The sequence below is a fragment of the Oncorhynchus clarkii genome, chromosome 10, assembly GCF_045791955.1.
Source record: "Oncorhynchus clarkii lewisi isolate Uvic-CL-2024 chromosome 10, UVic_Ocla_1.0, whole genome shotgun sequence".
NCBI classification, from domain to species: domain Eukaryota; kingdom Metazoa; phylum Chordata; class Actinopteri; order Salmoniformes; family Salmonidae; genus Oncorhynchus; species Oncorhynchus clarkii.
In genome coordinates, this window is record NC_092156.1 from 13,828,304 (window position 1) to 13,849,090 (window position 20,787).

The following is a 20,787-nucleotide window of genomic DNA, read 5'->3' on the forward strand; positions in this document are numbered from 1 at the left end:
ACCCTGTGTCCTCTGTGCTGTGTGTTCTCTCTCCACAGCTTTGGCAAGCAGCTGGGGGGCAGACGAGGCTGTGAATGCATCACTTTAGAGCCCTCAGAAATGATTGTGGTGAGTAGAGCCACTGCTTCTCTTTCTCTCTGTCTCCATATCTACTGACTCTAGTACAGAAAAACACAGACTGGGACAAAGACACTGGATTGTGGCAGTAGGTGCAAAATGCCACAGAGCCTACATAATTAGATTGTTGTCTTAAAGCTTTCCTCTCCATGGGTTCTTCAGTTTCATCTGAACTAGGCCTATAGTCTTAAGAAGACAATACTACAGTAATACAGCTCGATGCGATGCCTACAAAAGCTGTATCACCCAATCAGTAAATAGGCCTACATTGAGGCTTGTCTGTCTGCGAGGCAGCTAGGTCATAGTTGTAGCACACCACATTCAGACTGAGGCTGAGTCCATCACCACCATCTCCCTGAGCAGGCCTGGCCAGCGAGCACCAAGCAGGCTGCTCCATCAGAAGCAGGCTGGGAGCAGGAAATAGGCTTCTCTATTAGATTTGGCTTGGCTGGTTCTGCTGGCCTGGGTCCTCTATCCATCCGCTGGTTGGCATCCACTGGAGGAGGACAGTGAGGGGAGGGTGAATGTGGAATGAAAGTCTTCACTGTGTGCAGATGGACTGGCTGATTAGCTGTGCCTGGGAAGACATTGGAGGGGGGGTGGTAGGCTGGGGAAATGAAATTACGTAAGCTGTTGTTCATATCCGCCCATTTCCTCACCCTTTCGGCCCTGATTGTCCGTAATGCTGCTAATAACCACAGCCAGTGTTGTGGTTACTGATGGCTCAGTCAGTCCATATAGGCAGCAGAGAGGGCGGTGAAATGAGACTGGATTGTTTTGATGACCATGTAATTGATATTGCATCATAGAAAAGTCATTGGAGAATAATCACTTGATCGTGCTCTAGCGACTCCTTGTGGCGGGCCAGGCGCCTGCAAGCTGACCTCGGTCGTCAGTTGAATGGTGTTCCCTCCGACATGTTGGTGTGGCTGGCTTCCGTGTTAAGCGATCAGTGTGTTAAGAAGCAGTGCAGCTTGCCGCTAACGGGACCTCTATGGGCTTTGCGATCACAGAAGTGATCAATGGAAAATATGCGAGGTGCGCACTCTACATTTCCATGGACAGCAGCTGTCATGACATTTTTCCAATCCGCTCGCTCGAGAACTAAATGAGGAGACAAGTCGAGATCGGATCATGGAAACGCGCACCCGGTAGAGAGATGATTCTGATGATTCCCAATTGACCCTTCACTAAGCCCCGCCCCAGAATTTTGGCCAACCAATAAAAGCGCTGCAATGGATAGCAACTGTCGTCGAGTCCGAGACCTCGGACAAGCTCACATTTGAAATGCATAAAAGCCAATGTGAGCGATACAAAAATCAAAAGCCGGGTTTTCATCTCAAAACTAATTTTTTAAATGGCTAATTTAACAGTGCACTTGCTACTGTCATCCCTGAAATGCAGTTAGAGTAATTTTTCTAATCAAAAATTATATTTTCGTTATATTGTTTGATAGATCAGCTGATTAGCTAGCTCCGTATTGTTGACCACCTAACGCTAGCTAGCAAGCCAGTTAATATATATATATTTTTAAATGTATTATTTGAATTATTATTCATATTATGAATAAAACTGCTGTTGACATCAGGATATGAATTGAGAGCACTAGTTAGCTCCAAAAGTGGTTAGTAACTTTGGCTGCATGCTGACAGTGCATTCAGAGCCATCCAGTGGCTAGCCACAACACAACCCTTCATTTTACCAGGATCCTGTAACGCAATTGTAATGACCGTCAGGGTTGGGTAGGTTACTTTCTAAATGTAATCTGTTAGTTACTAGTTACCTGTCCAAAATTGTAATCAGTAACAACTTTTGAATTACCCGAATTCAGTAACGTAATCTGATTACATTCTATTACTTTTAGATTACGTTCCCTTAAGAGGCATTAGAAGAAGACAAAAATGTATGTTACCAATTGAACAACATCTATTGCAGGATAAATGTTAAAGTTTACATAGCTGGTCATATATGGATGTTACATTGTGCTTTATGGGTTGGTTATGTAGGCTTCTTCTATCGCTTTCTGCTACATATAATAATACAACTAAATTATATCTTTACATTAAAAACCAAACTCTATCAGAATTCCAGTCATTCCAATACATGTTATACCCCTTGATCTTCAAGAATAGGACTTAGAAATATGGAAGTATAGATTAGCCAAATTGTTTTACCTGAGCATGACCCCCAAACTAAGGATTTATTAGCCAGCCCTACTGTTTATGATTTTGTTGTCATGCTGGACTGATTTGAGTTTAAAAATAAACGCTGCACTCATGGAATGGCATGTTTTGAGCACTACTGAAAGTGCTATTTACTTGTGAAAAATGAATGCCTTATGCTGCATTTGCTATAGGCCTAATGTTTCCCTTTTTGTTGGTGACACTTTGATATCTTGATAATCCACAGATGAAACAATAACAAAACGTTTTTTGTTAAAAAGCTGGGCCTGGAGAAATGTAACCACTCTCAGATTAATAGACAGCTATGGATGCAAGGACTGACCATCCATGATATCAAAATTATTATTTTAGCCCTGTTATGAGGCTATACAGTGTTTACATCTACAATGCTTACAAACATTGACAAAATACAAGCTTATATGTTGGGTTCTCATGGAGTGTGACAGTTGAACTAAGCTCATGAGGCATTTATAAGTTATATTCTTCAAGTGTGTGTGTGTGATATATATTTCACAGTGGGTGCGAGACCTGGAGAGGCCTACAAGCCACAGTGTCGTGTACCCATTGTGAAATTTGGTGGAGTATCGGTGATGATCTGGGGGTGCTTCAGCAAGGCTGGAATCGGGCAGATTTGTCTGTGTGAAGGACGCATGAATCGAGCCACGTACAAGGTTGTCCTGAAAGAAAGCTTGCTTCCTTCTGCTCTGACAATGTTCCCCAACTCTGAGGATTGGTTTTTCCAGCAGGACAATGCTCCATGCCACACAGCCAGGTCAATCAAGGTGTGGATGGAGGACCACCAGATCAAGACCCTGTCATGGCCAGCCCAGGAGTGACATAAAGTCCATGTGAAAGACTGGTGGAGAACATGCCAAGATGCAAGAAAGCTGTGATTTAAAATCAGGGCTATTCCACCAAATATTGATTTCTGAACTCTTCCTAAGTTAAAACATTAGTATTTAAAAATGAATATGAACTTATTTTCTTTGCATTGTTTGAGGTCTGACAACACTGCATATTTTTTGTTATTTTGACCAGTTGTCATTTATTCCAAATAAATGCTCTAAATGACAATGACAATTTTTTATTTGGGTGAAATGTTGTCAGTAGTTTATAGAATATAGCAAAAATGTTAATTTTACCCAAACACATGATAAATAGTGAAAAAAATTATTTTGCAGTGATATCTTAATTTTTTCCAGAGCGTATAAATATATATTAGGAATGCAACGGTACACACTATGTTGTCGAACATTTCGGTACGACCCCGACGGTTCATTACGCACACGTGAACCGCGGAATTATGATATGTCTGACATTTTCCTATAATTTCCCAAACTATCTTTTTGCGCTGCAGGCTACATGTACGATGTATATTCAGATCCATAGAACCAGACACTTGGTTTGTGAACAGGCAAGGCAGGCAACTGCTTGGGGCCCCAGGCTGTTAGGGGCTCCTGAGGGCTGAACAACTTTACTCTGCAGCACCACAGTGACCGCAACCCCTCCCCCTTAAACAACAAATGGACGATTTGCAATGACATCTCAGTAGGAAACCTCCCTAAAGGGGCCCCATGAAGAGAGGGGAAACTTAAACAAATGTTCTCTCAGCTCCAACATGACAATGGTGAGCGCTAGCGAGACAGAGAGAAGCACATTTGAAGAGGCACCGCCGTCTTTCAAATCTGCTGTGTTGGAACATTTTGCATTCAGTGTTCAATACGATGACGAGGGTAAGAAGACCATAAACAAACAAAGTACAGTCTGCATGTATTGCTTTGCCACTGTCAGCTACTCGAGTGGAAACACTTCTAACAGGCTGACTACACCGCTGGCGTTGCGTGCGCGAGCGTTGCAAAATAAATTTAGAAATCTACATATTCAATTATTGCACCCACACTGTTTGCGTGCGCCAACGAGCATCTGCGTTGCCAAGGGCTAAAATAGAAGTCAACTCTATTTGTGACGCAGATCGCGATGCATGTCCTGCCTCTCCCATCTCCTCATTGGTTTATAGAAGCAGGTACCCACGTGCCATCTCCTCATTGGTTATACCCACGAGGGTGACTAAAAGACGAACAAGGTCAGTGGTGGTAATGCACCTAATTTATGAAAGTTGCCAATCCCAATATAAAGTCAAGAGAAGAAATAGCCTAGAAGCCTAGAACCTCTGTGATGGTTCACTATGTACTGGTTTGGGAGATGAAGAGCTACGTGTTGCAAACTCGTCCCCTGAATGAGTCATACAAGTGCACACTTTTCTTAAATATAAAGATACCGAAACAGTGCTGTTACGATGGCCCACAAACCGTGATGCATACCGAACCGTGGGCCCACTGTACCGTTGTGTCCCTAATAAATATGTATGTATGGGGTGCAGCATTTTCACTTTTGGATGAAAAGCGTGCCCAGGGTAAACTGCCTCCTACTCAGTCCCAGATGCTAATATATGCATAGAGAACACTCTGACGTTTCTAAAACTGTTTGAATGATGTCTGTGAGTATAACCGAACTTATATGGCAGGCAAAAACCTGAGAAAAAAATCCAAACAGGAAGTGGGAAATCTGAGGTTTGTAGTTTTTCAACTCAGCCCTTATTGAAGATACAGTGGGATATTGGTTATGTTGCACTTCCTAAGGCTTCCACTAGATGTCAACCGTCTTTAGAACGTTGTTTGATGCTTCTACTATGAAGGGGGGCTGAATGAGAGGGGAATGAGTCAGAGGTCTGCCAGCAGTCACGAGCTCAGTCATGCGCATTCACATGAGAGGTTGCTCCCGTTCCATTGCTTTTTTACAGACAATGGAATTCTCCTGTTGGAACATTATTGAACATTTTATGATAAAAAACATCCTAAAGATTGATTCTATACATCGTTTGATATGTTTCTACGACCAGTAATGTAACTTTTTGGAATTTTCATCCTACCTTTCCGCTGGAAGTTGCACGCGCGTTTCGATTTGTTTACCAAACGCCCTAACAAAAGGAGGTATATGGACATAAATTATTAACTTTAGCGAACAAATCAAAACATTTATTGTGGAACTGGAATTCCTGGGAGTGCATTCTGATGAAGCTCATCAAAGGTAAGTGAATATTTATAATGCTATTTCTGACTAATGTTGACTGCGCAACATGGCGGATATTTCTTTTGGCTGGTTTGGGCTCTGAGCTCCGTACTCAGATTATTGCATGGTATGTGTTTTCCGTAACGTTTTTTGGAAATCTGACACAATCTGACACAGCGGAGAAGTTTATCTAAAGTTCCATGCATAAAAGTTGTATTTTCATGAACATTTCTAATTAGTATTTCTGTAAATTGATGTGGCTCTCTGAAAAATCACTGCATGTTTTGGAACTACTGAACATAACACACCAATGTAAAATGAGATTTTTTAGACCGATTCTGATTTTTCAATGCCGATACCGATTATTGGAGGACCAAAAACCCGATACCGATTAATCAGCCGATTTTTATTTTAAAAAAATCATTTGTAATAATGATTAATTACAACAATACTGAATGAACACTTATTTTAACTTAATATAATACATCAATAAAAATCTATTTAGCCTCAAATAAATGATGAAACATGTTTGTTTTAAATAATGCAAAAACAAAGTTTTGGAGAAGAAAGTAAAAGTGCAATATGTGCCATGTAAAAAAGCTAACGTTTAAGTTCCTTGTTCAGAACATGAGAACATATGAAAGTCGGTGGTTCCTTTTAACATGAGACTTCAATATTCCTAGGTAAGATGTTTTGGGTTGTAGTTAATTAGTATTTATAGGACAATTTTTCTCTCTACCATTTGTATTTCATATACCTTTGACTATTGGATGTTCTTATAGGCACTTTAGTATTGCCAGTGTAACAGTATAGCTTCAGTCCCCCTCCTCGCACCTACCTGGGCTCGAACCAGGAACACATCGACAACAGCCACACTCGAAGCATCGTTACACATCGCACCACAAAAGCCGCGGGCCTTGCAGCGCAAGGGGAATAACTACTCCAAATCTAAAAGCGAGTGACGTTTGAAACAGTATTAGCGCACACCCAGCTAACTAGCTAGCCATTTCACATTGGTTACACCAGCCATTAGGCTGATAGGCTTGAAGTCATAAACAGCGCTGTGCTTGCGACACACGAAGGTGCTGTTTGAATGAATGATGATTACGGGCCTGCTGCTGCTCTATCAAATCAGACTTAATTATAACATAATAACACACAGAAATATGAGCCTTTGGTCATTAATATGATCGAATATGGAAATTATCATTTAGAAAACAAAACGTTTATTTCAGTGAAATACGTAACCGTTCGGTATTTTATCTAACGGGTGGCATCCCCAAGTCTAAATATTCTTGTTACATTGCACAACCTGTGAAGGGAGTAGTACACAGCGTTGTACGAGATCTTCAGTTTCTTGGCAATTTTTCTCATGGAATATCCTTCATTTCTCAGAACAAGAATAGACTGACGAGTTTTGGAAGAAAGCCATTTTGAGCCTGTAATATCCAGATTTTCAACTAGTCTCAAGAAGGCCAGTTTTATTGCTTCTTTAATCTGTACATCAGTTTTTCTGCTGTGCTAGCATAATTGCAAAAGGGTTTTCTAATGATCAATTAGCCTTTTAAAATGATACACTTGGATTAGGTAACAACGCGCGCCATTGGAACACAGGAGTGATGGTTGCTGATAATGGCCCTCTGTAATCCTATGTAGATATTCTATTTAAAAAATCTGCCGTTTCCAGCTACAAAAGTCATTTTCAACATTAACAATGTCTACACTGTATATCTGATCAATTTGATGTTATTTTAATGGACATTCATCAAATGCCCAGAATTTAAAAAAATCTTCCCAGTCATTTTTCGGAAACCCTGACAAGCACGCACACACACACACACACACACACACACACACACACACACACACACCACGGTTTCCGCTCCTCATTCATGCTGCTGCAGCACTCAGTCAAATCACTTACATTCCAACCAATTAGCTAATTGAGTCCTGGGGAATTATCACAAGCTAACTGCAGGGGTTTGTTCAGCCAGGCCAGGGGTTTGAGATGGCTTCCATTTCACCCACCCTGTGTCTCTGTCCCTGTCTGTTTGTCTCAGCCTGCTTGTCTGGGAGCACAGAGCCATAGACAGACCATTGTAGTTCACACACTGAGACCAGTCCATACAGGAGTTAACTAGTCAATGGTCCAAGCAGGAAATATCTCCATTTGGGCAGACTCTTCATAGACAGCAATCTGTTCATAGTGAAGACTTTCTATTTAGTAGTGTGTATGGAGTGACTCCTTGCAGTGTGTAATTGTACACTGAAATGCCCCCTTAAAATGCTTCGTCAGTCTTCTGTTGTTGACATTGCTGTGATAACACTATTAGGCTGTCAGTCTAGTTTTTCATTAGAGAAGTCTGTGCTGTTCGATAAATCAACCCATCGTATAGTTGTTATATAGTACAAACATGACAGAGAATTTTTGCACCTCATTCTGTGTGTGACACAAGTCCATTCCCCTGTTATTCTCTCGTTTTGGGGGGGAAAAATCAATAGTTATATATCAGGAAATTTGACTATGTATAGTTTTGACAATATCGCTGTATTATTTTGGCGCTAGTTGGCTGTACCTGCACCAAAACACCAGTATTTTTCCTTCATAGTTTGTTCTCCATCTTTTTAAATAAGGAGCCAATTTGTTTTCAGCACCTTTATTTCCATGACTGATAACTTGTTTTCTCATGTCTCTCTCTTGTCCCTCTGCAGCAGACATATTGTTAGCAATATGTTAGGAACATCGAATCGCAATAAAATCACAGAATCAAATCGCAATACATATAGAATCATGAGAATTGCAGTACGTATCGTAGTAATATCGGGAGTTACCTGGCATTTTCCAGCCCTGGTGACGGGCAAATTGGCCATACTTCCACATCATGGCCTTGGCGTGTGAGCTTTTCCTCTGTGGCCCTCCTCACCTCTTTTCCTCTGTGGCCCTCCTCACCTCTTTTCCTCTGTGGCTCTCATGTAATGTCTCAGTACACCCTGATGGATGACTTGAGTTCACAGAGATGACAGCCCTGCTGCCTGAACTAGAGAATGACCGTTATGGAATTTTTAGGGCCGATACTGATTTTTGGGGGTCAAGGAGGCCGATATTTTAGGCCTATATTCAATATCATAAAATTTGAACATTTTGATGACGTTTCCCAGAGATAGCCATGTATGCATTTAATAAACTCTTAAATGTAATGGAGAAATGTAGATTTCCGCCTAAATAGACATAATCAAAAGTAACTGCTATTCATGTGTTATTACATGATTCTGACATGCAAAAACTTGGTATATTTGGAGAGAAGACATCTTGGAGATTGAGGAAATCATCAGTAGATAGGAAATACATAGTTCAGAGCACACACACAAGTGAATTATTGATGACTAGAGCTGGAAACACATCAGAAGGCTTCCACAACATGTGAATAATATTTTTAAAAATGGGATTGATATACCTAACAACTAGAAATGGGCAGATGTTTTAGTAAGTGGTGTCAGGTGTGGTCACGGGACGTTTCCAAGTGTCCCTAAACCGCGCCAACGTGGCATGTGTCTATAAATTAGATCATTCCAGTGCTATTACTTATTTGCAATCCCTAAATGCTATGTGTTCAGTATAAAAACACAATTTCTTCCATATCAACCTCACTCTAACATTTTGGTGGTGTTATGGGGTATCCAGGGCACATTCAAGTATCTTTTCAACCTCTCCAAAGTGTCCAAATGTGGTAATTGCACTGTTTTTGCACACTGGCTGTGCCTAAAAGTTATCGTTCACTATAAAAAACAACATTTCTACAACACCAACCTCTCTCAAACATGGTTCTGGTGTCGGGGGAAGATAGTCACTCAGTGGACATTCAATGTTGCCATTAAGTAATGCAACATATCAACGTATTCCGTGTTCATTTTGTTTATGCTTCACAACGCTAACCGCAATGTAGGTAGCAGCCATCTTGAAATAAGGTCATTGGCTTGGCCTGCCCTTATTAATTCTTATGCCCCTATACAGTAGCAGTCAAAAGTTCAAAATGGGCTGGTTATAAGTTGATTGTACTGCTTGGATAGAGCGAGGCTGCGACTCCGTTCCCTTTCACATTTCCTCACACATCTCTCTCCATCGCTCATATCACTTGCTGCTGTTTACCTCGATGTTAATTAGCTCAATGGAGATATTTGCTTCCTAGCCATACATGTACATAATATCTAACAAGGAGTGTGGGTAGGAAAAAGGATGAAGCGAGGATGCACTTTCTGTCTGACTCGAATCTGGCCACCCGTAGTTTGAGAAGTGAGAACGCACTGATCTACAGCTTTCCTGGTACATAAACATACAGGACGATTCTTAGGTAGCTAAACCTATTGCCAACCTTTTATTTGGGCATTTTAAAACACTACCATCTTTCCCTATGATGACAATCCTCTATAGTGCATTGGGAAAGTAATTCAGACCCCTTGACTTTTTCCACATTTTGTTACGTTACAGCCTTATTCTAAAATTCAATCTACACACAATACCTTATTTGACAAAGCAAAAACAGATTTTTTTTATTTTTTACATTTTAGCTAATTTCTTAAAAATAAATGTTTTCACTTTGTCATTATGGGGTATTTTTGTGTAGATTGAGGGGGGGGGGGGGGGGATATTTCATCCATTTTAGAATGAGGCTGTAACATAACTGTGGAAAAAAGGAAGGGGTCTGAATACTTTTCGAATTCACTGAAATTCAACTGTCAATTATGAATTCAGATGGTCAGCACACCAGTAAATAGTTACTGTTACAATGCAAGTCAGATGGCTCGTTGCTGAAAATGTTGCATGTTCAAAATGATTATCAGCTAACGTTAGCTAGCTACGTTGGCAATTAGCTCCTATCTGATACCTTAGCACCATGTTTATCTAGCTAGCATAGTAGCTAACGCCACAGATGAAAAGGTTTATCGTTATCTTTGCTAACAGGTCACATGGCTATCTGCATGTTCACATCGAGACGAGCCTTTTTATTGAATTAAACTAATATATGCAACAGGAATTCAATTTTGGTCACTGTCAATTCATCCGTTTCTCAATACTGCACCTTTCTTTCTGTTGGCAAATGAGCTAGCTTGCTGCTGATGATTTTCTCAGACATTCCTGGTGAGTGGCGACTGGCATAGCAGCAGTTTTGCTATGTCGATGTACTATTGACATAGCCGATAGACTAGAGAACGCCAATATCGCCCTGTCACGTAGAGTAGGCCAGAAGGCTAAACTTAAAAACCTAACCTCTATCAAATAAAAAGATGGCGGAGCCGCAAAAGTACTTCCGTGCTTCAGGGTGTTTATTTATAGAGTGAATCCTGAAGAAAAACAACAGTACTGCCATCCAAAGTATACATTATGGGGACAGCTTAAAAACAGTGCTGCCCCATCAACAGCTTAATCCAAAATGGTGCCCCCCTTGAACTGAAAGAGAGGCTCCTTTTTGTAGGGGAAGCCCCTCCCATCAGAACATACCCAGCACTAATTAATTAAGCAATTACCTTCAAAGCCTACATATTTCACTCAGCTAAACATACGGAATTATTTACATTGCAACACGTTTCTCATGATACAATATACCAATATAACACATTTAGAAAATCCCATCCCTACTGACATGGAGTCTTCCAATATGCCCATTCACATGAATGAACCATTCTGGACAGGCACCTCAAAGCCAGCCCGATTACTGTAGCTCTGGTCCTTATCCCAGCATACCCGGAAGCTACAGAGATGGAGAGGAACAGAACCAAACAACGCACTCATCCATAACATTGAGTACAATAAACGTTGCTTAAATTAAACATGAACGCTTGTCTGTATATTCTTTATACCGTAAACTGTTACTGACTGGAGGTAAGAATAAAGTGTGAAATGTCTGTACTACGATAAGTTAACTTCTGTGTCGACCCACATTGTTAACGTAGCTGATAATGGAGCAGGGAGGCGCCCTGAGTGTGTCTGTTAGTGTACCAAACACAGAGATCGGTTGAAGAGCATGCATTTAGTTTTACTTGCATTTAAGAGCAGTTGGAGGCCTCTGAAGAAGAGTTGTATGGCATTGAAGCTTGTCTGGAGTAGAGGTCGACCGATTATGATTTTATTGGAGGACCAAAAACAGCCGATACCGATTAATCGGCCAATAATTTTTTAAATAATTTTTAAAAATATATATTTGTAATAATGACAATTTAGGGAGCGTTTTAGGGAGTGTTTGACAGTGATGAAGGGTGGTCGTCTGACCGCGGACCCATTACGGATGCAGGCAATGAGGCAGTGATCGCTGACAGCAGAGATGTATTTAGAGGGCAGGTTGGTCATAATGATATCTATGAGGGTGACCGTGTTTGCGGATTTTTGGTTGTACCTGGTAGGTTCCATGATCATTTGTGTGAGTTTGAGGGCATCTATTTTAGATTGTAGCATATCCCTTCGGGAATAGGGGTGGAACTGGGGGCTACAGGGCCTGGGTTAACCTCTACATCACCAGAGGAAGTGTAGGATAAGGGTACAGCTAAAGGCTAGAAGAACTGGTCGTCTAATGCGTTGGGAACAGAATTAAAGGCGCAGATTTCTGGGCGTGGTAGAATAGATTCGAGACATAATGTACTGACAATGGTATGGTAGGATGTGAGTACAGTGGAGGTAAACCTAGGCGTTTGTTACCTGGAGATGTAACGCCTGAGGGAGAATGAGAGGCTCGAAGCAGAGTAACGAGGGAGGGGGAGAAGGATAACAACCAAGTAGACTTGTGCTAGTGGACTCACTAGTTATTTATAATTTAATCTGATTACATAGTACCTGACTTGACTTATCAAACCAAGAGACTCTAGTTAAGCTAGCTAGCTTGTGTTAGCTATCGTAATGGAGACTACATAAGTTGAACTGTGCGCAACAAACCCATTCAGGATAAGAGGCGGCCTGCCTGTTGGCTCTTGGTGTTGTAGCCCGTCTTTCTCATTTAACTTGTATTTCTGTCCTTGTAATTCCATCTTCCGTTGAATAGCCGAGATGTCTCCTAATTACTTGCCACAGGGAAGCTCTATGACTGTAGCCTAGAGCCGGTTTGATGACAACAACAAGCCTCACGCACCACTCTCGAAAAGCAAGCACACTAGCAGCATAAATGATAAAACAATCACTCCGCGGGAAGCGCAATGTAGACATCTGCATTATGAATTCACATGATTTTAATTTTAAATTTGTATTGTTTTTAACTGAAAACCCTCCCAAAAAATGGCTGTTTTGAATAAGGGGTAATAGTTTGTTTGCCACGTACTTATTACAAACACAGCTCTTTACCTGGGCTGTTAGGTTACGTCAGCTCCTCTACTGATAAACCCATCTGCCCTCATAAAACACTTCCTCTCCTCTCATACTAGACTGCCTTTATCATCCTCATCGTTTTTCTGGTGAAAATACTCTCCGTAAGCATGTGAATCTAGAAAAGTACTGTTTATTTTTTAAATCATCAAAGCCAATGAGTCTTGGACAGTTGAAGTATTCTTCCACTAATACTTATCCTAGTTTTAATATTTCTGAATAGTTTCACAACTCACTTCACAAAATGCAACTATTTGCTCAGCTTTTGTTTTTTTTGTAACGTAAAAAGAAAATAAATTCTCCAGCAATAACAGCATAGTAATGCTATGTTCTCCACAATCAAAAATGTTCTGTCTCGCAAAGGAAATTGGTATATTGAAGGTTTCCTACAGGAAGCTGTGGTCTCACTGTGAGCTGTGTTGTGCAGAAACAGCCTCCTGACTCGACACAGCAGACTGAGAATGACTAGAACTATTCTCATCGCAGCCTTTGAGAGAGAGAGAGAGCCTCATTCCGTCTCCTACCTCTCCTATCTCCCCTCTTCTCTTGCCCGTGTCCTGGATGCAGTCCCCATGACGAGGCGCTTGCACAGGCTCTCTGTGCTGTGGAAGACCTGGATGTTCTACCAGGAGCCTGAACAACATAACTCTGAACAGGAACAGAGCCAGGATCAGCTCTCAGAACCAGCAGCCAGAAAGAACTGTGATCAGTCTGAGCAGCTGACTCTGATCTCAAAACAAGAACAGTCTAGTAGTAGCAGTAGCTCTGAGCCCCGGACCTACAGCACTGAGGCCCAGCTTGGTGATGTGTTTCAGGTGGACAATGCCAGCGAGGGTGAGGGGGCACTGCAGAGGGAGGTGTCCCAGAGACGTTCCCGCCGGCGCTTTCGCAAAGTCAACCCCCGGGGAGAGCGGGAACTGATCACTGACGGCCAGGACCCCACGGTAAGAACTGACGTTAATGTATTCTCACTATGTTCCTGAAGTTAAATGACTTCTACTCGGCTCAGACAGAAAGATGTCATAGACGGCTGTGTCTGAGGTGTCTGTACCAAGCTTTCTCTGTTCAGTGTAAGTGTAGTGTTGACAGCTGTGGTGAAACTGTAAAAGTGTTAAATGAAGTACTTGTTGTGTGGTAGGTAACCGTCTAAAAGCTGTGTGGTTGAGATGTTGGTTTATAGCTAGCGATGTGTCCAGGAATACAAATAGCGGAGGATAAGGAGAGTGGATTTACTCTGTAAAAGTATATACTGGTTTGTTTATTCCCCCCCATAGTTGTCACAATATTGTTTATCTTGAGTGTTGAAAGTTGAATGAAACATTGCAGAATAAGTAGATTTCATGCCTGTATCCTACATTTACTCCACACTGAACTACCATAGCCATGAAGCCTATGTCCTGCAGAGGGCTCACTTGGGGTGGGGGGCGAAAGCAGACACATGCCTTTACAGTGGACAGTCAAAAGTTAACTTGAGTTATGTTTTATGTAATGACTAAAATGTAAATGTCCTCTGTTGATCCTCCTGACATCTTGTATTTCTCTCGCCCTCTCTCTCTCTCTCTCCCTCTCTCCCTCTCTCTCTCTCTCTCCCTCTCTCTCTCTCCCTCTCTCTCTCTCTCTCGCCCTCTCTCTCTCTCGCTCTCTCTCTCTCTCGCCCTCTCTCTCTCTCGCCCTCTCTCTCTCTCGCCCTCTCTCTCTCTCGCCCTCTCTCTCTCTCTCGCCCTCTCTCTCTCTCTCGCCCTCTCTCTCTCTCGCCCTCTCTCTCTCTCTCGCCCTCTCTCTCTCTCGCCCTCTCTCTCTCTCGCCCTCTGTCTCTCTCGCCCTCTCTCTCTCTCTCTCTCTCTCTCTCTCTCTCTCTCTCTCTCGCCCTCTCTCGCCCTCTCTCGCCCTCTCTCGCCCTCTCTCGCCCTCTCTCGCCCTCTCTCTCTCGCCCTCTCTCTCTCGCCCTCTCTCTCTCGCCCTCTCTCTCTCGCCCTCTCTCTCTCGCCCTCTCTCTCTCGCCCTCTCTCTCTCGCCCTCTCTCTCGCCCTCTCTCTCTCTCTCACCCTCTCTCTCTCTCTCACCCTCTCTCTCTCTCTCACCCTCTCTCTCTCTCTCGCCCTCTCTCTCTCTCGCCCTCTCGCCCTCTTTCTCTCTCTCTCTCTCGCCCTCTCTCTCTCTCGCCCTCTCGCCCTCTTTCTCTCTTTCTCTCTCTCTCGCCCTCTCTCTCTCTCTCTTGCCCTCTCTCTCTAGCCCTCTCTCTCTATGCCCTCTCTCTCTCGCCCTCTCTCTCTCTCGCCCTCTCTCTCTCTCGCCCTCTCTCTCTCTCGCCCTCTCTCTCTCTCTCTCGCCCTCTCTCTCTCTCTCTCGCCCTCTCTCTCTCTCTCTCTCGCACTCTCTCTCTCTCTCGCCCTCTCTCTCTCTCTCGCCCTCTCTCTCTCTCTTGCCCTCTCTCTCTCTCTCTCTCGCCCTCTCTCTCTCTCTCTCTCGCTCTCTCTCTCTCTCTCTCGCCCTCTCTCTCTCTCTCGCCCTCTCTCTCTCTCTCGCCCTCTCTCTCTCTCTCTCGCCCTCTCTCTCTCTCGCCCTCTCTCTCTCTCTCTCGCCCTCTCTCTCTCTCGCCCTCTCTCTCTCTCGCCCTCTCTCTCTCGCCCTCTCTCTCTCTCGCCCTCTCTCTCTCTCTCTCGCCCTCTCTCTCTCTCTCTCGCCCTCTCGCCCTCTCTCTCGCCCTCTCGCCCTCTCTCTCTCTCTCTCGCCCTCTCTCTCTCTCTCGCCCTCTCTCTCTCTCTCTTGCCCTCTCGCCCTCTCTCTCTCTCTCTCTCTCTCTCTCTCTCTCGCCCTCTCTCTCTCTCGCCCTCTCTCTCTCTCTCGCCCTCTCTCTCTCTCTCGCCCTCTCTCTCTCTCTTGCCCGCTCTCTCTCTCTCTCGCCCTCTCTCTCTCGCCCTCTCTCTCTCTCTCTCTCTCGCCCTCTCTCTCTCTCTCTCGCTCTCTCTCTCTCGCCCTCTCTCTCTCTCTCTCTCTCTCTCTCTCTCCTCTCTCTCTCTCTCTCTTGCCCTCTCTCTCTCTCTTGCCCTCTCTCTCTCTCTCTTGCCCTCTCTCTCTCTCTTGCCCTCTCTCTCTCTCTTGCCCTCTCTCTCTCTCTCGCCCTCTCTCTCTCTCTCTCTCGCCCTCTCTCTCTCTCTCGCCCTCTCTCTCTCTCTCGCCCTCTCTCTCTCTCTCGCCCTCTCTCTCTCTCTCGCCCTCTCTCTCTCTCTCTCGCCCTCTCTCTCTCTCTCGCCCTCTCTCTCTCTCTCTCGCCCTCTCTCTCTCTCTCTCGCCCTCTCTCTCTCTCTCTCGCCCTCTCTCTCTCTCTCTCTCGCCCTCTCTCTCTCTCTCTCTCGCCCTCTCTCTCTCTCTCGCCCTCTCTCTCTCTCTCTCCCTCTCTCTCTCTCTCGCCCTCTCTCTCTCTCTCGCCCTCTCTCTCTCTCTCGCCCTCTCTCTCTCTCTTGCCCTCTCGCTCTCTCTCGCCCTCTCGCTCTCTCTCGCCCTCTCGCCCTCTCTCGCTCTCTCGCCCTCTCGCCCTCTCTCGCCCTCTCGCCCTCTCTCTCTCTCTCTCTTGCCCTCTCTCTCTCGCTCTCTTGCCCTCTCTCTCTTGCCCTCTCTCTCTCTTGCCCTCTCTCTCTCTCGTGCCCTCTCTCTCTCTCTCGCCCTCTCGCGCCCTCTCCCTCTCGCGCCCTCTCCCTCTCGCGCCCTCTCCCTCTCGCGCCCTCTCCCTCTCGCGCCCTCCCCCTCTCGCGCCCTCCCTCTCGCTCGCTCTCCCTCGCTCGCCTCCCTCTCGCACTCTCTCCCTCTCGCGCCCTCCCCCTCTCGCTCGCTCTCCCTCGCTCGCTCTCCCTCGCTCGCTCTCCCTCGCTCGCTCTCTCGCCCTCTCGCTCGCTCTCCCTCTCGCGCCCTCTCGCTCTCCCTCTCGCGCCCTCTCGCTCTCCCTCTCACGCCCTCGTTCTCCCTCTCGCGCCCTCGTTCTCCCTCTCGCGCCCTCGTTCTCCTTCTCGCGCCCTCGTTCTCCTTCTCGCGCCCTCGTTCTCCCTCTCGCGCCCTTTCTCTCGCCCTTTCTCTCGCTCTCTCTCGCGGCCTTTCTCTCGCTCTCTCTCTCGCCCTTTCTCTCGCCCTTTCTCTCGCGGCCTTTCTCTCGCTCTCTTGTGCGCTCTTTTCCTCCCCCCTATCCATTCCTGGTGCTTGATGTGGTCTTCCTCAGGATTATGTGGATAACCAGGTACGTGGGAACCTTGACTTCTTCACTGAGTGTGTGGCGGTGCATGTTACCTTTCCCTTCTGTATGTGGATGTGTGAGTCATGCTGGTGTATGCACATGCTCTTTAAAGGTCAGTGATTGGATACATCTGGCTGCATACTCGACTTGCAATATGTGATGATAGGACTTGCCAAATGGACATAAAGTAGTTTGTGTGCTATTTACGAGCAGAAGACCAAGGACTTGAGGGTAATGTGCTTTGAGCTCTAGTTGGTCTAAAGCCCTTACTAGAGTATTTCAGATAGACAAAGAAGGTGTCCATCAAAGAGGTTTGCTAGTTGTGAAAGTAGTGATATTACCAAGCAAAGAGATTTAAGGACCATCGGCACTGTCCCATCTTGGTGCTCTCATGATATAGCGTAGATCAACTTGTATCATCATTTTGAAACTAAAACTCAACCATTGCACCAATCTCTCTTTCTCTGTCTTTCTCTCAGTAATTATATATATATATATATATATATATATATATATATATATATATATATATATATATATATATATATATATATATATATATATATATATATATATACACATACAGTGCCTTGCGAAAGTATTCGGCCCCCTTGAACTTTGCCACATTTCAGGCTTCAAACATAAAGATATAAAACTGTATTTTTGTGAAGAATCAACAACAAGTGGGACACAATCATGAAGTGGAACGACATTTATTGGATATTTCAAACTTTTTTAACAAAGCAAAAACTGAAAAATTGGGCGTGCAAAATTATTCAGCCCCCTTAAGTTAATACTTTGTAGCGCCACCTTTTGCTGCGATTACAGCTGTAAGTCGCTTGGGGTATGTCTATCAGTTTTGCACATCGAGAGACTGACATTTTTTCCCATTCCTCCTTGCAAAACAGCTCGAGCTCAGTGAGGTTGGATGGAGAGCATTTGTGAACAGCAGTTTTCAGTTCTTTCCACATATTCTCGATTGGATTCAGGTCTGGACTTTGACTTGGCCATTCTAACACCTGGATATGTTTATTTTTTAACCATTCCATTGTAGATTTTGCTTTATGTTTTGGATCATTGTCTTGTTGGAAGACAAATCTCCGTCCCAGTCTCAGGTCTTTTGCAGACTCCATCAGGTTTTCTTCCAGAATGGTCCTGTATTTGGCTCCATCCATCTTCCCATCAATTTTAACCATCTTCCCTGTCCCTGCTGAAGAAAAGCAGGCCCAAACCATGATGCTGCCACCACCATGTTTGACAGTGGGGATGGTGTGTTCAGCTATGTTGCTTTTACGCCAAACATAACGTTTTGCATTGTTGCCAAAAGGTTCAATTTTGGTTTCATCTGACCAGAGCTTCCACATGTTTGGTGTGTCTCCCAGGTGGCTTGTGGCAAACTTTAAACAACACTTTTTATGGATATCTTTAAGAAACGGCTTTCTTCTTGCCACTCTTCCATAAAGGCCAGATTTGTGCAATATACGACTGATTGTTGTCCTATGGACAGAGTCTCCCACCTCAGCTGTAGATCTCTGCAGTTCATCCAGAGTGATCATGGGCCTCTTGGCTGCATCTCTGATCAGTCTTCTCCTTGTATGAGCTGAAAGTTTAGAGGGACGGCCAGGTCTTGGTAGATTTGCAGTGGTCTGATACTCCTTCCATTTCAATATTATCGCTTGCACAGTGCTCCTTGGGATGTTTAAAGCTTGGGAAATCTTTTTGTATCCAAATCCGGCTTTAAACTTCTTCACAACAGTATCTCGGACCTGCCTGGTGTGTTCCTTGTTCTTCATGATGCTCTCTGCGCTTTTGACGGACCTCTGAGACTATCACAGTGCAGGTGCATTTATACGGAGACTTGATTACACACAGGTGGATTGTATTTATCATCATTAGTCATTTAGGTCAACATTGGATCATTCAGAGATCCTCGCTGCACTGAAAGTAAAGGGGCTGAATAATTTTGCACGCCCAATTCAGTTTTTGATTTGTTAAAAAAGTTTGAAATATCCAATAAATGTCGTTCCACTTCATGATTGTGTCCCACTTGTTGTTGATTCTTCACAAAAAAAATACAGTTTTATATCTTTGTTTGAAGCCTGACATGTGGCAAAAGGTCGCAAAGTTCAAGGGGACCGAATACTTTCGCAAGGCACTGTGTATATATGTATATATGTATATATATGTGTATATATATATATATATATGTAATACATGTAATTAATATATATACATATACATACATACATACATACGTATGTACGTACGTATGTATGTATGTATATATATATATACGTATATATACATGTGTGTGTGTATGTATATATGTATGTATGTACGTATATATTAATTACTCTAAACGTATACACACACTAGAGAACTGAGCATCTGACTCTAATACAGTGCCTTGCAAAAGTATTCATCCCCCTTGGCATTTTTCCTATTTTGTTGCATTACAACCTGTAATTTAAATAGATTTTTATTCGGATTTCATGTAATGGACATACACAAAATAGTCAAAATTTGTGAAGTGAAAATAAAATAAAAAATACTTGTTTAAAATATATACACCTGTTCTGTTAGGCCCCAGAGTCTGTAACACCACTAAGCAAGCGGCACCATGAAGACCAAGGGGCTCTCCAAACAGGTCAGGGACAAAGTTGTGGAAAAGTACAGAGCAGGGTTAGGTTCTAAAAAAATATCTGAAACTTTGAATATCCCTCGAGGCACCATTTTAAATCCATTATTAAAAAAATTGCAAATATGACACCACAACAAACCTGCCAAGAGAGGACCACCACAAACTCACGGACCAGGCAAGGAGGGCATTAATCAGAGAGGCAACAAAGAGACCAAAGATAACCCTGAAGGAGCTGCAAAGCTCCACAGCGGAGATTGGAGTGTCTGTCCATAGGACCACTTTTTAAGTCGTATAATCCACAGAGCTGGGCTTTACGGAAGAGTGTGGCCAGAAAAAAGGCATTGCTTAAAGAAAAAAATAAGCAAACATTTTTGGTGTTTGCGAAAAGGCAGGTGGGAGACTCACCAAACGTGTGGAAGAAGTACTTTCTGGTCAGATGAGACTTAAATTGAGCTATGCTATGTCAGGCGCAAAACCAACACCTCATCACCCCGTGAAGCATGGTGGTGCCTGCATCATGCTGTGGGGATGTTTTTCATCGGCAGGGACTGGGAAACTGGTAAGAATTGAAAGAATGATGGATGGTGTTAAATACAGGGAAATTCTTGAGGGAAACCTGTTTGTCTTCCAGAGATTTGTGACTGGGTTCACCTGAGGATCACCATCCAGCAGGGCAATGACCCTAAGCATACTGCTAAAGCAACACTCAAGTGGTTTAAGGGGAAACATTCAACTGTCTTGGAATGGCCTAGTCAAAGCCCAGACCTCAATCCAATTGAGAATCTGTGGTATGACTTAAATATTGCTGTAAACCAGCGGAACCCATCCAACTTGAAGGAGCTGGAGCCGTTTTACCTTGAAGAATGTGCCAAGCTTATAGAGACATACCCCACGAGACTTGCAGCTGTAATTGCTGCAAAAAGTGGCTCTACAAGTATTGACTTTGGGGGGGTGAATAGTTAGGCATGCTCAAGTTTTCAGTTTTTTTGTCTTGTTTCACAAAAAATATATATATATAATTTGCTTCTTTAGTGGTAGGCATGTTGTGTAAATCAAATGATACAAACCCCCCAAATATCCGCTCCAGCAGGTATATTTCACTGCTCATCCCCAAAGCCAACATTTCCTTTGTCCGCCTTTCCTTCCAGTTCTCTTCTGCCAATGACTGGAGCAAATTGTAAAAATCACTGACGCTGGAGACCCATCT

General features: G+C 43.7%; 1 protein-coding gene across 5 annotated transcripts in view; it reads left to right on the forward strand.

Annotated features, from left to right (window-relative positions):
• The window catches only part of LOC139418034 (rap guanine nucleotide exchange factor 6-like), a 153,320-nt gene that overhangs the window by 39,670 nt on the left and 92,863 nt on the right, over positions 1-20,787 (forward strand). For all 5 annotated transcript variants that reach the window (XM_071167132.1, XM_071167133.1, XM_071167136.1 and 2 more), the window contains exons 5-7: positions 39-108; positions 13,530-13,658; positions 16,925-16,942. In XM_071167132.1, coding sequence (XP_071023233.1) covers positions 39-108; positions 13,530-13,658; positions 16,925-16,942 — 217 coding nt within the window. The remainder of the gene's footprint in view (positions 1-38; positions 109-13,529; positions 13,659-16,924; positions 16,943-20,787) is intronic.